The following is a 12,501-nucleotide window of genomic DNA, read 5'->3' as shown; positions in this document are numbered from 1 at the left end:
AAACAAAACCAACAAAAACACTGGAAAACACCTTTTTACCTTATTAAAGTAGTCCAGCAGGAGCGGCCATCTAAACAACGTAAGTAACAACTTATAGTTGTTTTCTTAAACTGCTTAATATCTTCTAATTCTTCTTCCCTCATATCTGGCCTCTGAGCTATAAATAGCTGCATCAGGTTAAATAGTTCTTCCACTGCCTAAAAAGGACAATTAAGCATAATGATGATCTTTTAAGCCTACATTTTAGAATGTCTGCGTCACTTCTAATGTTATGCTCATTAAACAACTCTTAAAATTACACAAATAAAATTACACTACCATTCATTCAAGAAGAGTTATAATTATCAATGAATTGTTTCAGAAATTTAATATATTATTCATTAAAATCTTAAAATAGAACTTCAGAATTAGTAAATACAGTTTACATTAAGCACTAGTTTTGTAACTTGAAATGGGTATCCACAGATGAGCCACACTAATTCTCTGCTTCAAGAAATCACTTCTTTGGCACAAATATTTTACCCCCCTCAAACACATGTAAATTAACACAGTTTCTGAGAAAATCCTCTGTGCCAATATTTGGAATGATCACCCAGACTGAATGGTCAAGTTCAAGGTACCTGATGCATGACATGTGAGAATATTTTTTAAAATCACGTACTATGATTTTATAAACTCATTTACTCATGGGTATATTAGGAAAGTGTTGCTCTAACACATACTTGTCAATGAACTGAAACCCCCAACTTCATGTTTTTCATGGCAAAAGTTGATTTAAGCACCATTTTCATGAAAATGTAATAGACAAGTTCTACAATAAAAGATGTTACATTTCATTGATGGTAAGGGTAAGAAACTACATTATTGGATAAATATTCTAAGTCACATGGCACTCATCAAAGGTGTATTTAATTATATACATCATGTCATTACATTTTGTATTTAATTACATTCATCATGACATTACAAAGTCAAGTATTATTTATGTGAATGTGATAGCAAAAAATCACTGAATCTTAGTAAGTCGTGTCTGACTTATTTAAAGTCAGGCAAACTCTTATTCTTTTCCTACTGCACTCTTATTATCATTGTCTTTGAACCTCTTTCAGTACTTTACATACTCACTTTCCTTCCTTCATTATAGGCATTCTAACTTTCTTAGCTGAAAATCAGATTATTCTTTCTGGGTGAGAATTTCTGAACAATTTACTACATTATGTGTAAAGGAGAGTTAAGGGAAAAAGGAACGTAGTACCCAAATCAAAAATACCAAAACTTAAAATACCCTTTACTTTATTCACTCAATTCAATTCTTAAGTAAATCTTGAATATCTTGAAAAAGCTCCTACTTTTCCACTTCCACCATCTCCCATTTAGCAAACAGCCTCACATGTTAGCAGTTTGTGGCCTCTGGGTTGACACCAGCTTGAAAAAAGTGTCTGTACTCTCCTTCTAATCCCCTTCCCAGATTTATAACCCCTTGGTGTAATCTTGAGTTTACAGTAGAGAGTAAGAGGCCACAGTGAAAAAGAAATATCCAGGAATGACAACCTTACATGGAGGGGGAATAACTTAATATGTAACCCTCAAATAGTTTGCAGAGAAAAAGAGGTCAGATTTAGACTGCATATATTTGTATTCTGATAGACCCCTTAACAACTGTATTCACTTGAATGTAGTGTAAGGAAAAAAAAAAACACTAGGGAATACTATAGGTAAAAGAAAATACTGCCCAGTTCACAGCTTAGGACAGTATGTAGATCTCGGTAACAAATACCTAAATAGTAAATACATCCTTAAGACTCTACCAACAAAGCTGACTTTTTTCGTTAGGTACATATGAAAGACATTTATAAAACCGCAAATCAAAATGAAACAGGTAAGTTCCATTAAAGATAAAATTTCAACATCAACCTAAGAAAAACTATCGACATGTCTATCAGTTTTATAACAATAGAACGTTTTATACATGTATTCAAGAACACAAATACACGTTAAGTCCTTAAGAAAGAAGGGTTAGAGACTGTACTTCGGTATTTTGTCACCACTCCCCACATTGGGAAGTAGGTATTTCCAATCAACATGAGGATATAGATATGAAAGTTAGCAATTTTACTCACTCCAGGGTATTGGCTGGCATGTGGTGTAAGATTCTTAAAGGCCCACTGGATGTTCTGGTGAGAAGCCAGTTGTCGTGTGAACGTGGGAGACTGCTCACAGCAGAGCCTCAGGATGCCGTAGTAGGCAGGCAGCATCCCACGGTTAAAAAGCACCACATCCTGATCATCATGGTCAGCAAGGATGTAATTGAAGGCAATGTTCTTGGTTACCACTGGGTTTTGAACAATAAGGCGGATATTCTCTGGACAGTCAGCACACACATTGTACCAAAATGAAAGCAAAGCCTGTTTATTGTGATTTGTAGCTATTGCTGGCTCAGAAAGTTTAGGCTGGAAAAGGTTCCACAAATCCATGAAATAAGTGGAAAACATCAGCTTCTCAGTTTTGGATATTAAACAGTAAGTCATAAAGCTAAAATAGGGCACTAGCTTTGTAGTGCCATGAACAGCAGCATCAACATAAAGTTTGGCTCTTGAGAGCAAACCAAGGAGCACGTTGTAGACCTGATGTAGGACTACTGTTGTGTCTGGACTGAGTGGAAGGTCACGGGTTGGGATGTGCAAAGACCTTGTTGACCGGAACATCTGGCGGAATGAATTGCTTGGTATAAGGGACACCAGAAGATAAGCTGCAGCTATAAAATGTAAAACAAAACTGTCAGATACTTATAAGATATCAAATAGACTGAAGAACAGTCATTAAACAAAATGCCACTCTTCTCTTTAAAAATTAAAATGAGTGAAAATTAAGGGACATGAACATCTCTTAATATCTTTCTGCTTTACCACTGGCCCCAAAGAAAGATCCCAAGGAATGATGAAAACAGATGTCTTCATGCTGTCATTGTTTTTCTTTAAGTGTGAAAATAATCACATTAGCAGAAACAGTTTTAAACCTTTCCTGTTTAGCTTTCCCAATATGTAGAAAGTTCCCACTTATTTTGTTGTTTCATTTCTTCTCAGGAAATAATATAGTTTAATGGAAGAACACAGCATTTGGAGCCAGAAGATATATGTGAGGCTGTCTGACATGGTTAAATCATTTAATGTTTTAGTATCTTACTTTGCTTCTTTACAAAATAATGGTAAACTGTTCTGTAATAATTTACAGATAATGGTAAAATGTACTTAATTTTACTTATAAAGATAGAATGCAATCTTCTACTTAAAAGTCATTTGTAATACATAAGATCATATATATGCCAATTATACAACATTAACTTTGGAAGTCTTAGAAAGCCTTCTAGTTTAACCTTGAATGCAAACAATCTCTACTTCAACACACCCGAAAAATGTTATTAAGTCTATGCTATAATTCTAAGAGGTTAATGACTTAATAGTTGAATCCATCTATGAAAGCAATTACTATGACCAAGACACTGAGCTAGGTAATCTAGAAATATTATCTCATTTAATTCTCACAATCATCATAATCCTGGAGGTAGGTGATGTTACACTAGAAATCTGAATCTTGAAGAAGCAAAGGCCAAGATCACACAGATAAAGAGGTGGAGCCCAGATCTGGCCTTGGGAAACAACGATATTGGTAACAATAATAATAATGGTAAAACAATAACAACAAGAATTGCTAACACTTATCAAACGTTTATACTATCTAACATCATAATTTTATGTAGAAGGCAGTACTTTTACTATCCCCATTTTCAGACTTAAAATAGTAAGACAGCTCCATATTATACAGCTAGAGACAGAGCTGGAATTCAAACCCAGATTCTCAGACTCATGAGCTAATGCACCTACTAGCATTCGGTACAGAGCCTCCTCAAAGCCTCTAACTCTAACTCTCCTCAGTACACCTACTAAATGCTCTCCTACTCTTCTACCTATAATTTGATAATTTCCAATGTGCTGCCAAAGCAAATAAAGTTAGGGCTTTTAAAGTTAATTGTAATCTATATTACAGAGTCATTTCTGCACAATAGTCCATATCTATGTATTTCTTCATCTTTATATCACTCTGGTTAGTATATTTTCTGTTAGTACTAGTGTTTTCAAATATACAAACTTGGCATTCAGGTATCAGACTGATCAATTTTTGTATAAAACTGCAATTGAGAAAAGTAATTTGTGATCATGAAAAACTTACTCACTTTAAGTTTTATAGTTTTACCCCAACATTTTATGATGAAAAGTTTTTAAACACAGTAAGATTGAAAAAGCTACTAAGGACCATGGACCTCCCAGTTAAATTCTACAATTATTAACATTTTATTTTCTTTTATCACATACCTAAGCATCTACTTATTTCTATAAAAGCTATTTGCTTTTAAATAAGTTAGTTATTTCAGGGAGAAAACACAACTTTTTAATTATGTTTGTCTTCAAGAACAATTAGGAAGGTCGGTATGGAAGAACAGACCACCTTACTAAAAAGTGTCTTGCTGTATAACTTAAAAGACCCTGGGTCTAGTTTTATACTATAGAGAACTTGGAACAATCTACATCCATTTCTGTATGCAACTCAACTATTTAAAACACCTATCATGACTCCATTTTCCTTTTCTCTAAACATTCTCAGTCATTCCTTAAAATTATTTTGTAGGATTTGTAAGTATTTTTCTGTAGCTTTCTTCTATACATGTTACTCTAATTCTTATTCTAAGTTATAGCCATTCTATTTAAATATTTGGGCCCTTTTTTTTCTAATTATATTCTATCAGGAGCATTTTTTCATATTACTACAATCTTCACTATTGTAATTTGTAAATGATGCATTGTTAACAATTTGTTTCCTAAATGTACATCCAGCTTTTAATTCTTTACAATTATAAATAATATATATATTGGATGACTGACTTTTACTGGAATCCCTAAAATGGCATTACTAAGTTAAAAAAGAACAAAACATCTTTAAGGATCTTGGTACATACTGCTAAACTGCCTTTCTTCAGAGTAATAGTAATTTAGAATGTCACTGCAGTGTATGAGAATGCCTCTTCTTCAGCACTGTCATGAGTATTAGGTGTAACAGCTAGCTCAAACACTTTTTTTGGCATAGGTTTTTTTATAGTTAGGAGTCAAGACATGAATGCTGACCAGCATAGGGTGTCTGCTCTTACAAATATCCCATTCCTATGGGGTTAACTAAACTGGCAGGAAAAACAAGTCTCTGAGGAGGATACCAATCCCAATCCACGTGTAACCACCACTGAAAGGTGTTTTTCCCAAATAAACCTTTTATAGAATAGGTAGAACAGACAGTTAGTTCCCACACACCCTCTCCCCATTTCCCCTATTGTTAACATCTATTATTACCATGGTGTATTTGTTAGGGAATTAACACTGGCATATTACTGTTACTGAACTCCACACTTAAGATTTCATTAGTTTTGTCCTAATGTTCTTTTATTTTGGTTCTAGGATACATTACATTTAGTTTTGCCATGTCTCCTTAAGCTCTTACTGTGACAGTTTCTCAGACTTTCCTTGCTTTGATAACCTTAGTAGCTTCAAAGAGTACTGGTCAGGTATTTCTGTAGAATGTCCCTCAAACTGAGTTTGTCTGATGTTAATCAATCATGCTTAGACTCAGACTCAGCTTGTGGATTTTTGGGAGGAAGACCACACAGGTGAAGTGCCCTTTGCATCATATTACATCAAGGGTACATGCTATCAACATGACTTATCAGTGACAATATTAACCCTTAATCACTTGACTGAGTTAATGTTTGTCAAGTTTCTTCACTTAAAGTTACTTTCCCCATCCCACATACTCTATCCTTTGAAACCAAGTCACTAAGCTCACACTTAAGGGTGGAGGATGAATAAAATTATTTAGGATTCTTCTGTATGGGAGATTTGTCTCTTTTCCATATACGTATTTACACAATCATTTATTTATATCAGTATGGACTCATGGATATTTAAATTTTGGGAGACAATCCAGTGCTGTTACTATCTTTTTTAAAATTGCAATTATTCCAGCCTTGGCCATTTGGAGCTCTTTCAGGTTGGTTTTGTGTCTCTCTGACATACCCCCATCACTTTGTCTCGAGTACTTCTTTACTTTCTGGTACTACAAGATGCTCCGGGCTCATCTTGTATATTCCCTGCCCAGTCCTAGAATCAGCTATGTCTACAAGAAGCTGTAATTCATTTTACTGGAGAATGGTGTTTAGAAACAGAAATCTGGGTATTCAGTGTGCTTGTTGCTACTGTCGTGTCATTGATTCTAGGCCCTCTCAGTAGACAGCTAGGATATATGATTTTAATGATTAATGAATTAAAATTTTATTTTGACTTTTATTTCTTAGAATGTGTTGTCTTTTGATAGTATTCAATGTTGATTTACAAGCAATTTTCTATTCTGTGAAATAATCTATTTTTGGTATGTGTCTATCAATCTTCCAAGGTCTTTGTTTATTCCCCTCCAACCTGTGTACAATAAAGGTATTTATCATTTAACTCTCATAATTTCAGTGAATATTTTCTCTCAGGCTTTATTACTTTTATTACCTTACTTTTGGCCTTCTCAAGTTACTTCTAAGATAGAATTTTCTAGCCCTTTTACTCTCTTCACTAATGCTGACCATGCTGTGTCACTCTATCAAGCAAGCAAACAAAAAAGGTAGTGGTAATTGTGTCACTCAAGAAAGAACATAGTTTCCTATCCTTAAAAAACCAAACACACTATAGATTTTTGTTAAACATTGCCATTGGTTTCCAAATACCGACAGAACTTTGGCCTTCAGGAACAGTACCTCCAAAAGCCTTTGTGTTATACAACAATGGGCAGGCACACTGTGGTTGCCTTGAAAACAAAACAAAACTTGGAACATTAACAAATGGTTTGTTAAATTCTCAATACTTGACTTACAAGTCCTGACTCTAGGATAATTGTGAGCCAAAAGAAACCGCTCGACCCAGTTTTCCATATTCTGTAGGACCCAGCTGTGTGCCAGTTTATTTCGGGGTGTCTGCACTGCCAACCAATCCAGACATTGAGAAGGATTGTATTCAATTACCTACAAATAAAATGACAAGTACAGAATATAAGGCCAACAAAATGGGCAGTTACTTTTTTACTTACTTTTGGTATATGCCATTAAACACTTAAAGCCAAAACAGTTTTGTGAAAACCAGAGCCTAAAAGATGTTCCAACCATGTTTTTTCCCATTTTTACAGCTACTCACTTTTCTAGAACAGGAAATGTTTAGAAAATTTGTTTTTAGTTTATAAAGTAAAATTAAAATAATCAAGGACTCTAATACAGGACCAGTAAGAGAATCCAGTGACTTAGGTCTTGTTATGTTTTTAAGTTTACTTAAAAGTGCTTTTAATTCTCTGAAGTTTCTTATCTTTGTCTTATTGCTTACCCAATTTCTTACTACAAATGAGAATGAAAAACTGCTGACTACGTTGCTGGGGTTATTTTTTGCATAGTAAAAGGGAATCTTAGGGATCTAGAATAGGGGTCAGAAAAGTAGGGCTCACAGGCCAGATTCTGTGGTTTGCCTGCTTTCGTTACGTTTTTGCTGGAAAACAGCCATGTCCACTCACTTACATATTGTCTATGGCTGGTTTTATGCCAAAACAGCAGTTAAATGGTTTGACAAGAGATCATGTGGCCCACAAAGACAAATATTTACTGCCTACCTGTTAATAGTTTGCTGACCTCTGGTTTAGAGTGGATTTTTCCAATGCTTACTAAATGAGAAATTCTGTGACCTCAGAAGTAATTCTGGAAGAAATTAAGTGGCTGATGCTTGCTCTATTATTTCTGTGAATTGCTGAAGACACACTTTGTTTATAGTTTTAGAGATTCTATCACTTTCCGGAATCTTTTTGAGGGCAGAGGAATGAGAAACTTGGATTGATTGATGGCTGTTAATGACTCTATGAAAAAGTCTTTTAAACATCTGGGAGACTAGCCAAGAACTCGTTTTGGCCCCAAACTTTCTAAGAAGTGTTTCTTCTTCCCTTTACTGTAACTTACTAAAACAATTTTGGGTTACCCAAGAAGAAAGTGGTACTTAAAACAGTAGTGATTGTATTAGAAGAATAAAATCCTGGGGAAAAAAATACTGAAACATCTGCTCCAAGATTTACCTCCCATATCCTCTGTAGAATATAAGATGCAAAGGGAGGCATTCCTGGAGGTCCGCCAGCGAACTCCATTAGCATAGTCAACAACTTAAAGAAAGGATTGGCTGCCTGTAAGAAAAATACATGACTGTGCATTTATATGTATTTGAACCCATCTCTTTCAGTGAAAAATAAAGTTCTTCTACACATCATTTAAATCTGCTGTTAGGTTAACAGAGCTCAGTAGTCCTGCATATGAACTTAACTACCATAAAGCAGCAGGATCAGCTGGGGATACAAAGTGCATGAGAGCCAATGTAACAGAGAACATGTATTTTTCTACATGTTAATTTGGAAAAAAAATTAAAACTTTTGTTATTGAGACAATCATATTTATAGAAAAATCCAAACGAAAAGTTTCCTGTAACAATCTTTGATCTGAGTTGTAATTTATATTAATATTTGACATGTATTATAAATGTAGCTATAACATTTCCATTTTACAAAAGTACTTTATTGTACAGTACTGTATTCTATTTTCCACATATTTCTTTACCTATACAGAGTTCTGGTTAGTCTATTTTTTTCTTGGGCACAATCATGATATATGAATCAAACAATTTTAAAGCTTAGTATCTAGGTGGCACTACGATATACTGAATTTACATGTTTGAGAAATGATAATTGTAATAATAACACATGAAGAGGTGATTCAATTTATTCAAGTTATATACTCAAAAATAGGTTGTCATGTTATAGGGGGAAACCTTATGATAAATTGTTTTCAAGAACAATTAGAAAGGTTCATCTAGAAGCACTGTCAGTGGATAGTTTTAAAAATATGGATTCACAAATGTCTACATACCTCAGGAGTCAACTTAGCTATTGATGTGAAAAGCATGGATACAATCTAAAACAGATAAGGAGAATTTCAGTATCTTCTTTTAAAAGTTAGCAAAAATCTCTAGGACTGTTTGTCAGCACTTACATGTTCTGCAAGTCGATTATTGTATCGACATAGACTGAAAATCAGATTACAAGTTTGTCTTATATTGATGCCATCACGAATGTGTTGAAACAAGAAGGGAAATCCCTGTCAAAAGCAAAAGTTGGTCATTTATGAACTGTTATTATTTTTGTCATTAGCAAATTCTCAAATATAGAGAAAGTATTACCTTTCCTCCTGTTAATGCTGCCATGTCAGTCTGTGATAATGTCAAATGCCTGAAAGAAAATATTAGTGTAAATATGTTTTTCTTACTTCCGTGCTATTTTATAGTTATTTGTATCATAACAAGCATCAAAATTGCTAATTCAGTTACAATTGTACCAAGCTGCCATTTTTTTAGAACTATTTTTGAACTTTCTGCTAGCTGGACTTGCTTGCTAGACATCTTTTAGACAATTTTTCATGATTCCAGGATTGATACATGGAGGCCCAAATCTACCTTATTTCCATTAAGTAACTCAATATTTTTGTATTTCCATTTAATTAATGCAATACTTGTATATAACACTAGGATGGGTCTAATTTAGAGAGTTTTTTTACATGAGAACCTTCAAAACAAAATGAACTTCTAAGACACACTAGAGAGTTTCACTTCACAGTTTAAAAATACTCCATATTTCTTTTTTTAACGTATCTTAGAAAAGTTCAGACACATACAAAAACAGAAAAAACAGTGTAGGTATCCCCATCACTCTCGCTTCAAATTACCAATTCATGGCCAGTCTCGTTTCATTTCTATCTCCTATTCATTCAGTATGGACTGTTCTGAAGCAATTACAGGTATTTTATCATTTAATCCATAAGTCTTGGTACGTGTATCTCTAACAAATAAATTTCAAAAACATAACAACACTATCATTATTCACACCTAAAATAGATCAACAATTCCTATCATACAATACCCAGTGTACAATTTCCTCAAGTTCCTAAAAAAAAAAAATTCTTATAATTTGCTTGTATCAGGATCCAAATAAAGTCCTTTGTTGCAATTGGTTGAAATGTCTTTTTAAATCTCTTTTAGACTACTGGTTTCCCTCCAAGTTGTTTTATCTTGCAATTTATCAGTTGATGACATCAGTGGTATGTATCCTGTAGTATTTCCCACATTTCCATTTTGCTGATTGTATCCTTGTGATGATGCTTTAACATGTTCTTCTGTCCCCGTATTTCCTGTAAACTGCTGGTAGGCTCTACAGTCTTGATCAAATCTATGTTTGACTTTTTAATCAACAGTGCTTTTATATGGTGGTCTGGACTTTTCATCAGTAGGCACACAATGAAAAGTTGTCTTTCTATAACATTTTCAGCCAATGATGATCATTTCCCAGATCCATTTTTCATTTGGGATGCAAAATATTGATATTCTAATTCCAACATTACTTGCTCATTTATTGGCTCAATCACCTCTATGACAATAAACTTCCCCCATAAGTGTTTTTGTTTTTAAGTATTGCTATGAACCCATGGATTGAAACATCTGTGATGTGTTCTGGCCCATGTGTAGTTATTCTTACTATTACTGACGCTCAGGTTGTCCAATCTATGACAAGTAGAAACTTCCTTAGGTTGGCTCTGCAGTCTTTTTAACATGACCTCAGTAATCTCTGATAGCCTCCATGCTTTCCAAAATGACAAATATTCTAGGCTTCCCATACATTTTTTTTCTCCCCAAACCTGGAATTGGCCATTTTTTCAAGGAACTCTCGGTTTTTTTTTTTCCAGTGAGAAATTTCACCTACAGACTACAATCTAGATGACAGGATCATGCATTAACTCTATGTTGGACAGGATTTCTAGGTCTTTTCAGAAAATAGAAGTATGTAAATACATTTTTTTGTTTGCTTGAGAAAAAATACACCATGAACTCTGATATTTCCAAATTCAAATTTAGTTTTAAATAAGTTATATAAAAACCCTGTAATTTTATATTTGTATTTAGTTTTTCTTTTGCTGAAAATCTTGGTTTCTAATGACATTGACAATTACTAATTTGCTTTATTCTATAATATAGTTTCAGAATAATAACTCCAATTGTACTACTAACAATATTATTAGTAAGACAATTTAGGATAATTTTACAATTCATGTCCTTCATGTACATCCCTCTAGGAATTTACAGTTATATTAATATATTATAAAGTCACTGCAATCAATTCCCCTCCAGTGGCTATGACACAAGCTCAATATATATAGTTAGGTTCATTTATTTCAGTCTACTTTCAATTTTTAGGGATTGCATTTTATTAATTTATTTATAATTATATAAAACATTTACATGATTCCAAAGTTAAATCTAAAAAAACCCCAAACAATGTATATTCAAAGGAGTCAAGCTTTTATTCCTGTCCCCTCCAGCCTGTTTTTCCTTCCCCCAACCATAGGGAACTTTTTGTAGGTCTTTGATTTAGTCTCCAATTTTATAGTTCTAAAATTGCTGCAAACACCAAGTTCGTGAATACTGGATCACTGCTTGCAGGGGAATATAGTTAGGCTCCTTTGAGCTTATGGTCATAACATTTTCATCAACCAATTAATGTTACCTTGTTTTATGTGTGTTTCTGTTTAAAGATAGCTTATTTAATAAATATTATTGGTTAATTAGCATTGAACTTATAGTAAATGGCACTATAACTCGTACCTGAATGAAATGTATTTCACACATGTGCATTTTCCCCTAAGACACATTATGGCCTTCTTGAGCTTAGGATACTGGACAGCACTTAGCACTACACTTGGGGGTCATTTGCAATAGCTAAATCATCAACAAATAGCATAAATGTGAAAACATGACATATACCATGAAAAGGACATTTTTTTTACAACATGAGAACTCAAACAAGAGGCAGTGTGTTACCATGTTTGACCTCAACTGGGAAAGTATGTGTCAGACAACTCGAATATTTTTGCCAATGTGCACATGTACATTCTGCATTTCACAAATTACTATAAAAGCTCTGAGTACTGATTTTGGGACTATACATACATTCTTACATAGGAAAATTTGCAAACAGGAGATCCATGAATGATGAGTGTTGGCTGTACACACACAAACATACACACTCTCTCTCTCATAGCCTTCCCTTTCTTTAAAAGTAGCATTATATAAACTTTTCTCCACCTTGTTTTTACTTATTAATATTTATCCTTAAGATCTCTCCATGGTATTACAGATATATTCAACACTTCCCCTTTTTCAGCTATCAGTGAATCCCGCTTTTTTTTTTTCAATTAATCCCCTCTTAGTGGACAAATCCCAGTCTTTCACTATTACAATCACTGCTTTAATAAATAGCATTGCACATACATCTTTCTGTATTTTGGGGACA

The 12,501-nt window shown here is 33.9% G+C and overlaps 1 protein-coding gene across 7 annotated transcripts in view; it reads right to left on the bottom strand.

The window, feature by feature from the left end:
• USP34 (ubiquitin specific peptidase 34) overlaps window positions 1-12,501 on the bottom strand; it is a 289,427-nt gene that overhangs the window by 19,399 nt on the left and 257,527 nt on the right. For all 7 annotated transcript variants that reach the window (XR_008995834.1, XM_057497160.1, XM_057497164.1 and 4 more), the window contains 7 exons: window positions 9,342-9,390; window positions 9,155-9,259; window positions 9,032-9,076; window positions 8,191-8,295; window positions 6,958-7,105; window positions 2,121-2,755; window positions 40-197 (listed from right to left, as the gene is read on the bottom strand). Coding sequence is in view for 6 of the 7 variants with exons in the window: in XM_057497160.1 (XP_057353143.1) it covers window positions 40-197; window positions 2,121-2,755; window positions 6,958-7,105; window positions 8,191-8,295; window positions 9,032-9,076; window positions 9,155-9,259; window positions 9,342-9,390 (1,245 nt within the window). In the remaining variant the exon portion in view is untranslated. The remainder of the gene's footprint in view (window positions 1-39; window positions 198-2,120; window positions 2,756-6,957; window positions 7,106-8,190; window positions 8,296-9,031; window positions 9,077-9,154; window positions 9,260-9,341; window positions 9,391-12,501) is intronic.

Source organism: Manis pentadactyla, chromosome 2 (assembly GCF_030020395.1).
Source record: "Manis pentadactyla isolate mManPen7 chromosome 2, mManPen7.hap1, whole genome shotgun sequence".
Taxonomy (NCBI): Eukaryota; Metazoa; Chordata; class Mammalia; order Pholidota; family Manidae; genus Manis; species Manis pentadactyla.
The sequence above is the reverse complement of the archived record's forward strand: the minus strand, read 5'-3'. Positions and strand labels throughout refer to the sequence as shown.